The sequence below is a fragment of the Podarcis filfolensis genome (assembly GCF_964270895.1).
Source record: "Podarcis filfolensis genome assembly, chromosome: 17".
Lineage (NCBI taxonomy): Eukaryota > Metazoa > Chordata > Lepidosauria > Squamata > Lacertidae > Podarcis > Podarcis filfolensis.
Window position 1 is genome coordinate 11,501,522 of NC_139621.1, and position 18,673 is coordinate 11,520,194.

The following is an 18,673-nucleotide window of genomic DNA, read 5'->3' on the forward strand; positions in this document are numbered from 1 at the left end:
TTAAAATACAAGTCTTGATCAGATGCCTCAGTCCTATACATTTTTGCCAACTTAGTAGGCATTAAATACCACCGGCACATCATTTTCATCTAGTTTTATTTAAGTGTACAACATGCCGTAATTTCAGATCTGTTTTCCAGAACCTTTCTCAATCTGTCATTTGAATATTATGTCCCAGATCCTTTGCCCAGTGAATCATTACACTTACTTGACCTGTTCATCTTTTGTGTGCCATTCTAAAAGCAAACTATACGTTTTCGACAGTAGCTAACATTATTTTCTAGTAAATCTTTTTGAAATCTCGATATCTCATGACTAAAACCTATTCAGTATCTGAGACTTAGCTCTGGCTGCCATTGCCAAATGAAGTTCAGCAAGATCCGCTAGGAGCAAAATGTTTCCAGCAGAGGCACCAGTTTCATGGGATGGCTTCCTCAGCTAGGCCCGGCGAGCCCTCGCACCCTGTTACTTTGGCCTGTTCAGAAAGCCTTCAGTCAATTCAGTTCTGATTTTAACCCGATAATTTGTAATGCCATTGGTTATGAGAATTTATTGCCCTCTGTTGCCGCTATAAAGGTAAAGGGACCCCTGACCATTAGGTCCAGTCGTGACTGACTCTGGGGTTGCGGCGCTCATCTCGCTTTACTGGCCGAGGGAGCCGGCGTACAGCTTCCGGGTCATGTGGCCAGCATGGCTAAGCCACTTCTGACGAACCAGAGCAGCGCACGGAAATGCCGTTTACCTTCCCACTGGAGCAGTACCTATTTATCTACTTGCACTTTGACGTGCTTTCGAATGCTAGGTGGGCAGGAGCTGGGACCAAGCAATGGGATTCGAACCGCCAACCTTCTGATCGGCAAGTCCTAGGCTCTGTGGTTTAACCCACAGTGCCACCCGCATCCCTGTTGCTGCTATAGAACTGTAGCTTATTACTGTGATTTTTGAGTTTTATTATCTGTTACCACAGTGATGTTATTTCACACCCTCCAGCTGTCCCTATTTTCCAGGGAAAGTCCCAAATTTGCAGAAGCCACCCCAGTTTCTGATTTGATCCCAGAATGTCTCGCTTTTCCTTAGGACGTCCCTATTCTCATAAAAGAAATGTTGGAGAGTATGGAGTTAAGTAACCCCCGAGCCAAGGAGATAAGTAACTATACAACTTTTGGAAGACACCTCAAGGGAAGTTTTATGTTTAATGTTTTATGATGCTTTTATATGTGTTGGAAGCTACCCAGAGTGACTAGGGCAACCCAGTCAGATGGGCGGGTTATAAATAATAAAATTGTTGTTGTTATGGAAAAGGATGTCCCTGTTTTCATTGGAGAAATGTTGGAGGGGATGTGATTTTATGAGCCACTTTGGATTTGTCATCAAATAAGGAGAAGTGGGACATGGATGAAATAAATATAATAGATGCACCATACATGCCTTCTCCTGGGAACACATAATTCCTGAGAGAGCCATTATAAATACAGTTTGAGATTCAAGGTGGGATTCAGCTAATGAGAAGCCCATACAAGGCCACCCCCCATCTTCCTACCATGTGCCCCCCCCCAAAAAAAATTGACTCTGGGGAGACTGGGAGAACTACCAGCACAATACACAGAGGAAAGAGAAGGAAGGTCATTCAATCAGGCAACCCGAATTGCTTGTGTTGACAGAGTAATCTGCTCCCATAGTAAAAACTATGAGATTCTATAATAATATGTCAGTATGGAAGAAAATGTCTGCACACTTTTCAACACAGATAGACACAAAACTCTTTTCATTCCTGTCCCATTGGCTTGATGGCCCAATCTAGCTCTGCCAGAATTTTTTGTTTCTGGAGTATTTGAAATACTCTTATAATCAAATAGCAAAGAAACTCACAACAGTAAAAGAGATATTTGCAAATGGTTATAGCAACTAGAAATAATTTTATTCTATAAACGAGACATTCAAAATACGGTTCTGAAAGTCGGAAAGATGTGGAGTGAGATCCCAGCCAAAAAAATTTCAACCCAATGTAATATTTTCAGCAGATTTTCTGGAATGGTGATTTTTCTGAACCACATCAGACACAGGGATATAGCTTCTGATCTTCCTGCTGAAATAAAAATTGACATTTAAGAAATGGACATAGGAATCAGTAAGTGGAAAATGTGATTTTAAGTCTTAGCTGCGTCAACATGTTTAAATGGGCCATGAAGCCATTCTCCTACCCTCTATAAGGGGGAATAGCAAAAGTTGCAATTGTTTATTTCATACAATCTATATGCCATTTTATTATTTTAAAAACTCCACAATTTTAGTGGTAGAATACATCTAGCAAAAGAAAAAAAAAAGGCCATAATACTGTAGTAGAAAAAATGCAGCAGTCAAAGGCAACACAAAAAATTTATTACAGTTACAGACTGGCATAAGATACCAACATACAAATAAAATAAACTACATAAGGCTTTAAAAGGAGAGGGATCAAGACACCTAGCTGTACTCCTTAATTCTTATTCTCTACTGCGCTGTCTGCTTATCCTTATTTTTTGGCTTTGCTTTTATTGTATGGTGAATAGTTTTATATGCTGTAAGCCACCCCGAATGCTGTATTTTTCAGTGCAATGGTGGGAAACACATTCATCTAACGAAATAAAATTACCCTTGCTGGGAGTGCCTCAAAGCAAGAGGCAACTCTAATCCACCACCAGTGGCATAGGGGGGGGGCACAGTGGCGGTTGCCCTGGGCACAGAATTGTTAGGGGTGCAAAATTTCAACCCCTGTTGCTTCTTCAATACAGCTGCATGTTTCCGTTGCTGGGCTCCATTGAAAATGGCTTTTGCATGAGAATCAGGAAGTGATGTCTCGAGACAATGGAATAACTCTTCATTCTTATCTCTGTGGCTGTGATCTCTTGGGTGATGTGGCTGCCGTTAGGCAGTTGGATGTGCATGCATACTCTGTCCGTTTCCCACCCACCCTCTCTACCTGGCCCCAGGCACTGGCAACCCATGCTACACCACTGTCCAAAATAGCTCTTCTTTATCAATGCAAGTTTTGCTTTTCTTTGTTCTGTTAGCGCCTGCATAGCTAGCACCCCTTCCTTTGACTTACCTTCTTCTTTGTTCGGGCTCAAGCTGATTCTTGGCGGCACGGTGTGTTATATTCACTATGGGCAGCTATATCTAGTAGGAGGAACAGGAGAGAGCACAGCATTAGATGTTGCATGGATCCATATTTTCTCTTTCAGGTGTTCAGAAAAGAGTAAAGGTAAAGGGACCCCTGACCATTAGGTCCAGTCGTGGCCGATTCTGGGGTTGTGGCGCTCATCTCGCTTTATCGGCCGAGGGAGCTGGCGTAGTTTCCGGGTCATGTGGCCAGAATGACTAAGCCGCTTCTGGCGAACCAGAGCAGCGCACGGAAACGCTGTTTACCTTCCCGCTGGAGCAGTACCTATTTATCTACTTGCACTTTGACGTGCTTTCGAACTGCTAGGTTGGCAGGAGCAGGGACCGAGCAACGGGAGCTCACCCCGTTGCGGGGATTCGAACCGCCAACCTTCTGATCGGCAAGCCCTAGGCTCTGTGTTTTAACCCACAGCGCCACCCGTGTCCCTTCAGAAAAGAGTACTAGCTTCAATTTTAGAAGAGACAATTGAAATGGCAACACAAACATGGGACACTCATGTCATATAGGATACTTTTTAAAGGAAGAGGCAGTAAAATTTATGGCAGCCCTAGTGCTGAAACTACATGGGCTTCTGGGAACTACGAAATCAAAATACACAAAATACACCTAAACTGTGAGAGCAAGTCTCCTACCTGTTTCATAATAATCAAACATTCGAACTGCAGCAGGTTTGCTTTTGGACACAGGATGGGATTCTTCTAGAGTTAATGTCAAGGTAATCTCCTTTGATGATACCTGAGCACAGGAAGACAGAAAATATCAGTGACAGTTTATGAGAGGGGGGTCTTTTGCAGGTTTGTTGTAATGATGCAACTTCAGGCAAACTTACACTCTCCAGATATAAGAAGACATAATCATTTCTGGTTTCGGTACGCATCACCTTGTCCTGGAGCTGTACGATAAAAGCAAGGAGAGAAAGATACTTTTGCTTTCAGGAAAGGGGTGCATGGTAACAAAGTGAATAAGAATAGTTCCGATAGATTTATAGCAATCAGGTCATAAAAAACATCCAGAGGCTCTGCAAACATTACTGACCCTGGCAAGCTCTTCCTTTTGGACCAATTCCATACAGAAATCTCAAACCTTCTTGCTGTGAGCCTCTGCCCCATGGCTTCCTTTTTCAGTTCTGCACTTTACTGTGGCTGCTGGCATGCAGACGCTCTATGTATTTGGGTGGGTGCCATGGGCAACGAACAAGATTGCAGATTTACCAGTGCCACTTCTGTGTGAAAAGAAAAGTGATCGCGCCTTGGAAGACGGTAACAGACTTTGGCTTCAGAAATGATGAATTGAGGCTGGAGGATTACTAGCCTGAGTAATGTATGGATTTCCTACGACATCATTTACGATGACACTTTTTAAGCCTGGCATTTATGGAAGTGAAAGCTGGACCATAAAGAAGGCTGATCGCTGAAGAATTGATGCTTTTGAATTATGGTGCTGGAGGAGACTCTTGAGAGTCCCATGGACTGCAAGACGATCAAACCTCTCCATTCTGAAGGAAATCAGCCCCGAGTGCTCAGTGGAAGGACAGATCCTGAAGCTGAGGCTTCAATACGTTGGCCACCTCATGAAAAGAAAAGACTCCCTGGAAAAGACCCTGATGTTGGGAAAGATGGAGGGCACAAGGAGAAGGGAACGACAGAGGACGAGATGGTTGGACAGTGTCTTCGAAGCTACAAACATGAGTTTGACCAAACTGCGGCAGGCAGTGGAAGACAGGAGTGCCTGGCGTGCTCTGTTCCATGGGGTCACAAAGAGTCAGACACGACTAAACAACAACAATTTTACTTCATCCAGCCATTTTCTCCTAGGGTGACTCATTCACTTTGTTCTAAATCTTACCCGCTCTAGGGATGATGGGACAGGGACAAAACCAGACAGCATTTTGATGACAATGATAGCCATGTTGGATGCATTGCGCTCTCCAGTGTATCTTGAAACAAGAAAAAAAGGTGTCATTTTGTATTCTGACTGAGCAAACCGAGTCAAAAGCAAATTGAGAAGATACTGCAAAGAGCTCTTTTAGGATATAGTACACACTGTCTTACATAGTTCATTAAAGGCCAAACAACAAATTGCTTTAATTGTGTTGACATCTATCTACCTCTCATCTATCTATCTGTCATCTATCTATCTATCTATCTATCTATCTATCTATCTATATCTATCATTTATCTATCTATCTCTCATCTATCTATCTCTCATCTATCTATCTATCTATCTATCTATCTATCTATCTATCTATCTATCATCTATCTATCTATCATCTATCTATCTATCTATCTATCTATCTATCTATCTATCATCTATCTATCTATCTATCTATCTATCTATCTATCTATCTATCATCATCTATCTCTATCTATCTATCTATCTATCTATCTATCTATCTATCTATCTATCTATCATCTATCTATCATCTATCATCTATCATCTATCTATCTATCTATCTATCTATCTATCATCTATCTATCTATCTATCTATCTATCTATCTATCTATCTATCTGTCTATTCTTTTAATTATAGGCAATGAAGGAGGAAGTGTCACCAGGACTCCATCATGTAGAGAAGGAAGGTTTAACCTTGCACTCCCCAGTTGCAATCCCACAAAAAATGCCACCTGCATGTGGTTATGTAACATAGAAAAAACAAACAACAACTCTAATTGCTGCCACTGGGAACATTTTTCTGAGCTGCATAGCAGAAGTAGGGATGATTTTCTTAGAATCAAGGCTGGAGAGCAGAGTGTTGAACACTACCTCACTGTCTGCAGTCTTGATAATCCCCCACCAAGTATGCAATTACATTTAAAAATGAATATCCAGATGTTGCACAATTAAAGTAATGTGTAGTTTGACCCCCATTTTTGGATTCCATGGTTCAGACACAAAATGCTGAATCCTGTTAATTCAAATTCTCCCACAAGAAAGAATAACTGCAGTGACTTTAGAATTATTCAAGTTTCTAAAAATATGCAAATGTATTTCTTTGGCATAACTTACTCGGCCTTTTAAAAAACCAAAGTATTATGTGAATTAGCAGAAAGGAAAGGGCATTATAACAGGCATGGGAGATATTTTTCAGCACCTCCCCTCTGACTCCCAAGACTCATGTACTATCAAACACATCTTCACAACCTGAGGAGCTAGACTTGCTTTTGTTTGTAAACGGAACCTGGACAAATTTAGGATGCTGATTTCTGCACCTCTTCCGTGTGTCAAGAGAGCTACGGCAAACGCAGCCCTGCCAATCCCAATCTGCCCCAACAAATAATATGCAGATCTGCTGCTCCTGTATTCTCCCTTGTACAAACCAAATGGATTCCCAGCAAGGCCTCAGGAATAACCAAAGTGCCTTATATTGCTTTATACAGCAATGCATGGCAAAGTTGTCAACAGGGGATAGGCATAACTTTGCAGTCTTTTCATTACCTGGCTTTCAGTTCAAGATCAAATCTGGACAGAAAGTTGCTTGCACAGGAAGCATTTTTTGTCCGCACTGTGAGAGCAAATCCAGAGCCATGTGTAGGGAAGATGATGTTGTATTGCAGGGGTGTCTGAAACAGAAAATAATGTATAGCACATGGAACAGGGGGCAACTACTTTATTATTGACAATAGCTCTGTGATTAAGCAGCAGAGGCACTTGTGGGCTAGGGATGCCATTTACCTGAATGTAGACACACCCAGAACCTTTCACTTCCACACTGTAGTTTCCGGGGATGTTGGGCAATTCAACCTGTTGCAGCAGGACACTGTTGCTACTCGTCACCTGGAAAACCTTCTTAAAAGATCCCCCAGCACTGATCTCCACTGTATTTTCTGCATCTTTTGTGAAGGTCAGATTCCCAAACCGAGATAAAGCCAGGAGAGCCACAGGAGTGTCCTGGAAAGAATCATACATATATGGAGAAGGTGAATAGAGAGAAGTTTCCCTTCCTCTTTCATGTCCCTAAAACTCAGGGTTATTCAGTTAAACTGACTTGACAATCAATTCAGGACAGACAACAGAAGGTACTTCTTCATACAGTCCCCAATTAATGTATAAGTTACCTGAGAGGAGGAGAAGCCTCCTAAAGAATTTTGGTTTCTGACCAGCCACCGCGCCATCTGTGAGCCGATTGTCAGGTCCTCCTGGGATAGGTTTGGTCGGTTAAGCCACGCCAGCAGTACATAACTGTTCATCAGAATCTCAAGAGATGATGCACGAATGTAGAAAGAAGGAAAATCTTCTACTCTAGGCCTCTTTTCCCTTTTCCAGTACAGCAGACCACCTGAAGATGCAGAAGAAGCTATTAAGTTATAGGGAAATAGTGGTTATCAATGTACTTCCATGTCAAGCTTCCTGGCTTTCATATTGATCCGCAGCAACCAATCTTTTCTCATGTATGTGCCACAAGGTAAGGGCAAGAGAAATCACTGCCTTGAAGTAGTTATCTTTCTAATCTGCCAAAGTGAGGTGCAGGCAGCTGAACAGTTCTGGAGTTGTGGACGTAATGTATCTTGATTTCAGTAAGGCTTTTGACAAAGTACTCCATGATATTCCTGTGGAGAAGCTGGTAAAGTGTGGGCTGGATGAGGCAACTGTTAGGTAGATTTGTAGCTGGCTGACTGACTGAACCCAAAGAGTGCTCATTAATGGTAGAGTGGGTTCTCCTTCATGGAGAGCACGTGTTGCGGTGGGAGCAACCATGACATCCCCTGTTGCTGGGTGGGTTAGTTTGGATGGCCATGGATTGATTGGGCACCTCCATTGTTGCTGGGGAAAATTGATTGTTGCAATTTTATTTGATTGATGGGGGTGCTATATAGGTCCCTGTGCACAGTGTTGAGCTTCTTCTTTTCGCTCCGCACATTGGATTACCTGCCTACCCTCCCTTTATTTAGGGTTTGTTTGCGCTGACCTTGCTATGCCTGTCATGGGGTCGTCTGCTTTGGAGCAGGGGCCTGGTAAGAATTTTACCATTTGGCTGATTGCCTGGGGCCATTTGGGTTTTGCCTACTGCGTAGCAAATCATCACAACTTGTAAGTTGCGGTTAGGCATTGGTTAATATTTTGGTTGGTGGAGGGGATGAGGTTGGCTGTGCCTGCCCCTCCAATGCTGCTGCTGCAAGGGTATTCTGTTAAAGGAATCCAGGGGCTCACCATGCTTTCGTCCGTATCCCTGACAAAGGGCTAGGGCCATGCAAGAGCCCCAGGGAGCATTTGGGGAGAGGTGTGAGCCTGGCACCCAGCTTTTCTCTCCCCAAAATTGCTTACCCTTACTGACTTCTGCATGGGTGTGGTTGTCTGTTCTGTTCCTACCTCCAAGTGGGTACAGATAGTCGCTAACCAATGCCTAAGCAACCACTCACTTACTGTAATTCAATAAAGTTGTGGCCAAAATTATGCCAAAAACCAAAACAAAAGTGATGTGTGAACGTGTTTTATTTAGGGGTATCTTAGGGGTCCTCGACACATAACTCCTCATCCTGGAGAAAAAGTGACAAGTGGGGTGCTACAGGGTTGTGTCCTGGGCCCGTTGTGGTTCAGCATATTTATAAACAATTTGGATGAAGGAATTGAGGGGATGCTCATCAAATTTGCAGATGACGCCAAGCTGTGGGGGGAGCTAATGCCGCAGAAGACAGAATCTGGATTCAAAATGACCTTCACAGATTTGAGAAGTGGGCCAAAACTAACATAATGAATTTTAATAGGGACACCTACGTCTGCTTGTCATAAAGTCATGGCTTATTTTTGTGCACACTCATTTCTTGGTCAGTTATTGGGTTGCGCTCACACTCGGGGTACCACCAAAGCAGTGCCACCACAATATGAACCACCAAATTATTACAGCCTGTTGCATACCCTCCAACATTTCAGAGATAAAGCAGTGTCCCTGAATGGGTGGGCTGCCATGGCATGGCTGAAGTAAACAACCAAAATTCAAGTGGTGCCACTGCTAGAAATCTAAAAGTGCATGCAAGCAGTTCCAGATGGCAAATTTCATGGAGGCAAGCCACAAATCACAACAGTACACCACTTACCATTTCTAGTAGCAGATGTCATCAAGATGTCCAAGAAATGTTTCTGTTTTTCTGCGTTGCCAGCTAAACCATATGTATGGGCCAGGAGAGCATTTTCGAACGTGCTCCTAACACGCCCATCAGAAGCAGCATCCAAGCAGGAGAGGCCAGCCCGCACCACAGGATACTAGGGTTTAAGAGAGATTGTTATATATTATCAAGATGGCCGCCGGCCTCTGAGGCAAGGCGAGGCAGCTGCTCTCACCGTTTTACTGTTTTATTGCCCTATTGTATTGTTCCCATTGTATTGTGCTCTTTGTTTACTTCAACTACTCAAGAATGATCAAGGAGACATGGAAAAAATGCAATTAATTAGAACTTTGGATGAAGGAGCACCCTTTACATTGTGTTATAGTTAATTCAGATAATAAGGGAAGGTCCAAAAGAAAGGTTTGTTACATCTCCTTGGAGTTGGCGGAGATTCTATATTGACTTGATGCTCATTTCCCAGTGGCATTAAATAAGATGAAAGATTATGGAAACGGAAATGCAAGCATGGCGTTTTAACACATCTTAAAGGAACTGCCTGAGAAATATCTATGAAAACTAGAGTGATAGTAAATCAGTACCGAGCTCTTGAGGTTGCTCTCCAGTAGAGATGAAGTAATATAGGCCGTGAGTATGGTGTTTTGATCCGCTCCATCCTATTTGAAAGGAAAAATCAGTTAAAACAGGGGTGTAATAGCATAAAGTCCCCTCCCTAGAGAAATTTTGTTGGGCTTTTAATTTTGCTTGCCTGCAACAATCCCTGGAAATGAAATTCAACCTGCAGTCCTAAGTATACATAAAGATAAAGGTAAAGGGACCCCTGACCATTAGGTCCAGTCGTAACCAACTGTTCTGTTATTTTATGTATTTCAATTATTTCCTTTAGGCCCTTATTTTGGATATGGTTTTCTTGTAGAAAATCAAGATACAAATATATAAAGGTAAAGGGACCCGTGACCATTAGGTCCAGTCATGGCCGACTCTGGGGTTGCGGCGCTCATCTCGCTTTATTGGCCGAGGGAGCTGGCGTACAGCTTTCGGGTCATGTGGCCAGCATGACTAAGCCGCTTCTGGCGAACCAGAGTAGCACACGGAAACGCCGTTTACCTTCCCGCTGGAGCAGTACCTATTTATCTACTTGCACTTCATGCTTTTGAACTGCTAGGTTGGCAGGAGCAGGGACCGAGGAACAGGAGCTCACCCCATCGCGGAGATTCGAACCACTGACCTGATCGGCAAGTCCTAGGCTCTGTGGTTTAACCCACATACTTACACCCTGCAAGTATACATACTTGAGACTTAATACCCTTAAACTAAGGGCTTCTCCACACTTCCTATTGTCCTGCTGCTTTCTCTTCAGCACTCTTGGATTGCCATTCGTTCCGATCTATTGCTAAAGAGTAAGTTTTTCCTTGGAAACGAGCAGGGCAAGGGGAAAACAGCTTGGACCTGTGCTTTTGAGGTATGGCACAAGTGGAAATGTGGATGAGTCCTCATCAGTGGGATTTAATTCTTCCAGATAGCTATGCAGATACTTGCACTGTTTCTACTTGTATGAATCTGGTCTGCAAGTCCGCTCACCCCTTTTGGTGCCACAGCGTTGCAGGACGGAGGAGGCTTCACTGGGGCCCCGAGAGAGGAGTTCAAACTGCAGTGCCCTTCCTGATAGGCGATGGGGGCATAAGCCCCTGCTGCCTATCAGGAACCCAATCCTAGCCTGCACCCTGCTTTGGCAAATGGGGATGCAGGCTGTGACCTGGGCTGGGCCAGGGGGCAGAGCCGATGGAGCCAATGGTGGGCTTCCCTCGGAGCTGCACCCTGCCCATTTAAGCAGCCCATACCTGGGCACTGCCTGTTTGCTCCTGCACCAGGTTTCCCCACCCACCCACGGTTTACGCTGCTAATCAATGACTTTGCTGTGGTTACGGTGGTAGCTGTTCTTTATGGGTCCAGGTAGGAATTTACCCACCGGGCTAATTGGCTCTGACACAGTGGTTTTGCCTACCTCATAGCAATCGTCACAACCGTTTGGGCATTGGGGCAATCCTTTGTTTTGGATGGAGGGGAGGTTGTAGTCTCTGCCTGCCCCTCCAAACGCTGGGGTATCCCATTAAAGGGATCTGGGGGGGGGAGTGGCCATGTCCGTGTGCCCAGGGGGGCCAGGACCGAAGGCACTCTCTCAAATGGCAGTCACCCTATTTGATGTAAGTCTTAGGAACCCCCGCCTGGATTGACCACACGTCACATCCGGTGGGTGGGCTGGAAGTACCGTATTTTTTGCTCTATAAGACTCACTTTTCCCCTCCTAAAAAGTAAGGGGAAATGTGTGTGCATCTTATGGAGCAAATGCAGGCTGCGCAGCTATCCCAGAAGCCAGAACAGCAAGAGGGGTCGCTGCTTTCACTGCGCAGCGATCCCTCTTGCTGTTCTGGCTTCTGGGATTCAGAATATTTTTTTTCTTGTTTTCCTCCTCCAAAAACTAGATGCGTCTTATGGTCTGGTGCGTCTTGTAGAGCGAAAAATACGATACTTAGATTGCCCCATGCCCAAGCCAAACCTCTTTCATAGGTATTCAATAAAGTTGTGGCCTGTTTTGACCCCAAACCAGTCTTATTGGTCTCTTATTTATATGGGTTGGGGTATGGAAAGTTTGATGCCTGGTCCTGCAGTCTTCAGATAAAAGTAGAGCTGTGCTGAACATTTCTTTTCCCCATTCATTTGGTGAGTGAGTGCAAAACAAAACCCTCCCAAAAGTTCATTGGGTAGAGATAATAGATTTATTTGAATTTTTTTTTTAGAAGGGGCTGCCACGTATCTCACATAACCTTACATGGTGGTCAAGAGTTTTCTATTTATTCCCTTGTTTCTTCAAGTGAGAAAAGACCCATGCAACTCAGAACAGCACAGAGCTCTCTACAGAGCTCCCTAATGGCTGCACATCCAGGAAACACACTGTAAGGTAAGTGACAACCCCTCCCACAAAATTCCAACAATTTTCTCCCCTCCCCAATGAGAAAGTATACTTTGCCCCCCCATATTTTCAGGAAATTGGGGGCAAGGAGGGTTTGTCCATCGTATTAAAACTCACATCCCTCAACAGGGGTTGAACCTGTAACACACAAACAATTTCCATTTATACTTTTGTGTCCATAACTTCCCATGGGATTAATCCATTCCCACCTCTAAGGCTTGGTTGTAGATTTTCCCATCCGACTTGAAGCAGCCATCTGGCCCCTGTTTGCTTGAAATCCAGAGGAGTGCTTGATTCAGGATGGTTTCATCTACAAATATAGCAGGTGAGCTCTGTCCAAATGCTTTGTAGACTAAGGCGGTGAGCCTGAAAGGACAAAGAGCAGAGGAGCCTGGGATGAGAACAGCACTTGGCAGAGCAGGAAGAAGTCGAGACCAGAGTCCCCACTTCCAATGCTTCAATATGCAGAAGGGACTGTATCCATCTGGAATTAGGGAAGCAGGATAAACCCAGGCGAGGCGCTGATGAAAAGCTCAGCGGAAGGACGGGAAAGAATCGTTTCCGATTTATAGCAGACATAGAAGCCAACTCCTAGGGGCTGAGGGGTCTTCACCCCCCCCATTAAAATATTTGAGGGGGGCAGAGCCCCCCCAAGTTGATGGGCATTGCCATTCAAATTGTGCCCGTGAACAGCATCATGTGATCAATTATGCATGGTAAGGCTTACAATATTTTATTCAGGTTGTCACCCCTGGTAGCAGAGTGTGTTTTTTGTTTTTTAAAGGATTAAAGCAGGGGTCAGCAAACGTTTTCGGGGGGCGGGCGGTCCACTGTCCCTCAGACCTTGTGGGGGGCTGGACCCACCCTCTCCCAAAAGCACCCCCACCACCACTCATGCAGCAGCTGCTGATGCCGCCTCGTCTTCGACAGCGTCGTCCTCTGCCTCAGCCAGGGGTCTGTGGGGCGCAAAGCCCATGCTGCTGGCCTGGGCGGCAGAGGTAGCCTCCTCGCCGCCACCGCTTCCTCCCGCTTGGCTCTTGGCCATATGCGGCCACCTCGGTGGGAAGGAAGAGGTGTCGCCTAAAGGTGCTTGTGGCTTCAGATTGGCTGCAGGAGCCTATCAGCATCGCAGAAGTCAGTCCCCGCACGGTGAGGTCTCTGTGCCGTGCTGGTTTAGTGCAGGAACTGACCAAGTGGGCTGTAGGGTCTGCAAGGTTCATGGGCCGGTTTAACAAGCCTGGTGGGCCGCATCCGGCCCCCAGGCCTTAGTTTGCCGACCCCTGGATTAAGCAGTCACAGATAATAGATCAATCAATGGATATTATTCTGTGAACCGCTTTCTTCTGTGAACTGCCCTGAGAACCATGGGTATAGGGCAGTATATAAATTCTAATAATAATAATAATAATAATAATAATAATAATAATAATGGTCAGTCAAAGTCTAATGGACCCAAATGGATTAGAACAGAGTTTCCCAAACTTGGGTCTCGGCTGTTTTTGGACTACAACTCCCATCATCCCTAGCCAGCAGGACTGAGCGGTCAAGGATGGTGGGAATTGTAGTCCAAAAGCAGCTGGAGGCCCAAGTTTGGGAAACCGTGGATTAGAGCCAGCACTTGCTGAGGGCAAACGGGGGGCGGGGCTAGTACTTCATGCACTGCTCATGAGCTTCCCACTTGAAATGGCTGGCCAACTGTTGAAGCTGGATTGAATGGACTCTTGTTCTGATCTAAGAGGACAAACCTATGATGCTTGTTCCAGTGGGAGCAGCAGGAAGGAACTCATCTTCCCAAGTGCCACCAGGTTGGAACCCAGTGCCTTCCTCAGACATTCAGTCCTGGAAGCCCATCAGCCCCACATCTAAAGGAACAGTGCACCGCCATCTTGTTTCTGCTCGAGGCCTTAAAGCAACTTCACAGGTCTTACCAAAGGTTTCCTTCTGCCTCCCTGCTACCAAAAGTACTGAAGGATCCATCAGGGAGTCTGAATGGCATCTGCCTCTGGTATCCTGAAGTGGAAGAAAAATACAGCAAACCATTTTTTTTAGGTGCTTTCCCCCTTTAACTGTCAAATACATTTCAAGTGAGGAAGATGGCAAGAACAGAGGTGGCCTTCTCAGTGGTGGCATCCTGGCTATGGAATAGGCTCCTCTGGGAGGCTTGCCTGGTGCCTTATGTATTTAATTATGTGTCAGGTGGAAAACTTTCTATTCACCCATGCCTGTGAAAGCAAACAAAAACCCCTGGGCTCAATGTCTGAGTTGTGTTTTATTCTATAATCTTAGCTGCTAAATTGGTTTTAATTCTCCTTCACCAGAAAGGAAAGTTTTAATGCTGCATTTTAGGGGGGAAATCTATTCAGTCTGCTTTCCACAGTGCACTGACCTGATGTGCCCCAAACTTGCCAGCAAATTGTTACGCAGCTCCCCATGAGATGGTGGTGATGATGATTTACCGTATTTTTCGCTCTATAGGACGCACTTTTCCCCCTCCAAAAATGAAGGGGAAATGTGTGTGCGTCCTATGGAGCGAATGCAGGCTTTCGCTGAAGCCTGGAGAGCGAGAGGGGTCGGTACACACCGACCCCTCTCGCTCTCCAGGTTTCAGGCAGCTATCCACAAGCCTTTGGAGCCCGGCGGGAGTTCCCGCTGGGCTCCGAAGGCTTGCGGATAGCAGCCTGTTCTGGGGGCTGGGGTCGGGGGAAGCTCGGGCTTCCCCCGTCCCAGCCCCGCGGCTAAAAACAAAGCGGCGCACAGCTTCTCCCGGCTGGAGAGGTTGTGCGTGGCTAAAGAAGAAGCCAAGACAGCTGTAGCCAAGACAGCTGTAGCCAAGACAGAAATAATTTTTTCCCTTTATTTCCCCCCCTAAAAACTAGGTGCGCCCTATGGTCTGGTGCGCCCTATGGAGCGAAAAATACGGTATTTGTACTGCACCCATCCAACTGGGTTGATGCACTCCTCTAGATTTTGCAACACAATGTGCATATCGTACAAAATGCATATTGTACTGGCGAATGCATGGGAAAGCATATCTTTTATGCAAAAGGTGTTTCATGAAATGTGCTCAACCTGACAGAACATGCCAGCGCCCTCTTTGTGCTCGTGCTATACCTTCATGTGCCTAAACATGTATGGCTGCCTACGTTGCAGCCATTGAAATGAAAGAGCGACTTGGCAGATGCCGTTACAAATATTCACAGTGTCAGTTTTGAAAGTACTCACCAGCATTTAAATTTCGAATGATCCTGGATTTTTTTTCTTCTGTCAACTGCTTTGTATCAGTCAGGTAGAACAAAATATATAAATGGGACAAGAACATGGCAATATTCTGTTCCGCACAACCATAGGGCATTGGGAGAAGATTTTCAGCGTTCTTCATGGCTGTGCCCAGAATGTCACCTTGGGAGCAAAAGAATATGGGCATTTAAACAACACCAGTGCAGTTAGGGAAAATGTACAAAGCTAGTTCAAATATATGTTGGAAGTGTAAGGAAAAGGAGGGGACATTTTATCATATGTGGTGGGATTGTAAGGTAATTAATTTTTTTTGGGAAATTATATACAACAAATTGAAGAAAATGTTCCATTTAACATTTGTTAAAAAACCTGAAGCATTTTTATTAGGGATTGTTGGGAAAGATCTGCCAAAAAAGCTGAAAAACATATTCATGTATGCGACAACGGCTGTGAGAGTTTTAATAGCACAAGGATGTTGAAGAAAGCCCAACTAAACAATCACGGCAAGAAAAATTGATGGATTATGCAGAACTGGCAAAACTGACATACAAGCTACGGGACAAGGATAACTGTGACTTTAAGGATGAATGGGAACCCTTTACTTGAAGACACAACAAAGCGAACTGGACTCCTTGGCTGGTTTTGAATAAACATTCACAAACTTTTTATTGATAATAATCAGCTAAATAGTTTGAGGATCCATACAACTGTATAACATGCAGAAAACAGCATTTCTAGAGAAATCAAAGACTGGAACTGAGGGGCGTTGGGGGGTGGGGGTGGGTTCTGTGGGGGGAGGGAGGGAAAATGGGGGGGAAATAAGGATGATATGTTTCTGGATAATATGTTTTGTTTTAATTTTGAATAAAAAGTTTTTTTTAAAAAAAAGAATATGGGCATGTATGCACTGCATGTCACATAGAAACAAACTCCTAAGGGCTGAGCCTTCAGCCCCACCCCATAAAATAATTGAGGGGGCTGGGGCCCCCAAAAGTTGACGGGCATTTCCAATCAAATGGCGTGCGTGAGCTGCATATTGTGATCGATTATGTGGGGCTGGTCTCCAATATTTTATTCAAGTTGGCACCCTGATTGTTCCCTCTACAATGGATGCTGTTTTCATAATAAAATGATTGTCCACAAAATCACAGGGCACAGAGCAAATCCCCTCTAGTTCTCCCCCACCTAGAATATCTGCAATTTTTATCCAATTCTGTCAAAGTTTAAAAAGGCGTAACCATTAGGGGAAGAAATCTCTACAATACTAGTGAGCCAAATCACGGTCTCCCAAGGGCTACAAGATAAACATTGCTCTTTTCTGAAGCACCAAAATGGGGTCCAAACCAAATCTTTACCCCAGCCAACTATCATGTCTGTAATTAATTCCTGGTTCATTATAAATATACAACTCCAGGCTAAGCACAGAGTAAAGAAGGGAATTGGTACGTGTGTGTTGGGAAGGAGGTTTGATGTTAGAATGGCAAGGGAGAATGAGCGGCAACTTTTGCCTTTCTCTGCACACTCAGGGGTGCTGAAGACTGCTGTGTTTCAGATCAAGCAATGACTTAGGGGAGACACCTCACAATTACAGTCATACCTTGGTTGTCAAATGCCTTGGTACTCGTCCGTTTTGGCTCCCGAACGCCGCAAAACCGGAAGTGAGTGTTCTGGTTTGCGAATGTTCTTTGAAACCCAAATGTCCGACGTGGCTTACACGGCTTCCAATTGAGTGCAGGAAGCTCCTGCAGCCAATCAGAAGCTGCACCTTGGTTGTCAAATGTTTTTGGAAGTTGAACGGGCTTCCGGAACAGATTCTGTTCGACAACCAAGGTACAACTGTATATTGATGGAGCAATGCCATACCAGAAAAAAAAATTACATCAGATATGAAATGTCACAACAATCTTACACAAGGCGAAAACAGCAAAGAAAAATTTCAAGTATGATAACTTTCTGAGAACTTACCAAGGACATAAAGTGAAGCTTTTTCTGATCCAGTCACCAGATTTGAAGGCAAGTTCAAGGTTATTGTTTCAGAGACTGGTGTACCTAAGGATTTACAGCAATAAATAATGGGGACTCGATGTGGGTCCTCTTTCAACATTCTTCATATAGCATGGGAGCCATTGTCATAGCTTTTAAGTGAAGAAACTGGGTAATGGAGCTGAAATTAATTTACCCCCCAGTTATAATTGGATAGCCAGTGAATATTTGACTTCAGTATTTAGGTCTAATCTACACTATACATTTAAAACATTATTATACCACTTCAACAGTCATGGAGAATCCTGGAAACAGTCTTTTGTTAAGGATGCTGGGAATTCTAGCTCTTTGAGGCCAGCACCCTTAAACTACAGTTCCCAGGACTCCTTGGGAGAGGCCAAAGTTCTTGGGTTGTTCTTGTTTTTATTTTGATTGTGTATTTTGTGTTTTTATATTGCAATTTTATCCTGTGAACCACCCTGAGACCTGCAAGTACAGGGCGGTATAGAAATTTAATAAATAACAATAAAACAATAATGACTGTTAAAGTGCTTTAAATGCATTGCATTGGACACAATGCTATTTAAGGCTCAGGATTGCTGTGGGTCAGGTTATTATTCTCAAATAGTACTTGAAGCTAAGAAGTAATGGTATTAATATTGGATATTTTTATTTATAGTATTTCTGTTCTGCCTTTTAAAAAATAATATATATATTTAAGGCAGCCAACAATGTAACAGAAAATTCAACTATAACAAACATGTTTGGCAGCTGGTGCAATTCTGTATTTTACACCTGCCGAAGTAAAACCAAATAAATGGATGTCAAAGTCTAAAAACAATTATGGAAATGTTGAATTTTCATTCTATGCATGTAGTGCATACCTTTTACGCAGATCAGAGAGCTCTGGGTCACCTCCTTCTTGATGCCTTCAGGCTGGATGACAGAGGAAACGGTAAGATGAACAATACAGAATGCATATCCATCCATCCATCCATCCATTTTCTACACCACCCAAGGATCTCAGGGCATATAAAAGCTCAAAAATGCCCAACGTAATAATGAACAAATATGAAAACAATACCCCCCACAGTTTAAAAGAACATAAAGCTTGCAATTAGATAGCAACAGAAGCCAGACTAATACAGAGCATCCATTAGCTGCATGCAAAGTTCTCCTGTGCTCCATTTGAAGCCCCTCCAGTTTGCAGGTCTCAATTAATCCATACCAGTGGAGGAACAATTTGCTATCTATTCCTCCTCA

The 18,673-nt window shown here is 44.1% G+C and overlaps 1 protein-coding gene across 2 annotated transcripts in view; it reads right to left on the bottom strand.

Moving 5' to 3' along the window:
* Nucleotides 1-1,885: 1,885 nt before the first annotated feature.
* LOC310752473 (ovostatin-like) overlaps nt 1,886-18,673 on the bottom strand; it is a 48,881-nt gene continuing 32,093 nt past the window's right edge. Inside the window, exons 22-36 of one of the 2 annotated variants that reach the window (XM_083592835.1) lie at nt 18,295-18,346; nt 17,393-17,476; nt 15,413-15,589; nt 14,119-14,200; nt 12,400-12,556; nt 9,801-9,875; nt 9,193-9,358; nt 7,216-7,436; nt 6,833-7,048; nt 6,596-6,720; nt 5,006-5,096; nt 3,990-4,052; nt 3,793-3,895; nt 3,086-3,156; nt 1,886-2,086 (exon numbers count right to left, since the gene is read on the bottom strand). In XM_083592835.1, the coding sequence (XP_083448961.1) occupies nt 3,104-3,156; nt 3,793-3,895; nt 3,990-4,052; nt 5,006-5,096; nt 6,596-6,720; nt 6,833-7,048; nt 7,216-7,436; nt 9,193-9,358; nt 9,801-9,875; nt 12,400-12,556; nt 14,119-14,200; nt 15,413-15,589; nt 17,393-17,476; nt 18,295-18,346 (1,665 nt within the window). In that variant the 3' untranslated portion in view covers nt 1,886-2,086; nt 3,086-3,103. The remainder of the gene's footprint in view (nt 2,087-3,085; nt 3,157-3,792; nt 3,896-3,989; nt 4,053-5,005; nt 5,097-6,595; nt 6,721-6,832; nt 7,049-7,215; nt 7,437-9,192; nt 9,359-9,800; nt 9,876-12,399; nt 12,557-14,118; nt 14,201-15,412; nt 15,590-17,392; nt 17,477-18,294; nt 18,347-18,673) is intronic. The other variant, XM_083592836.1, reaches the window with a different exon arrangement.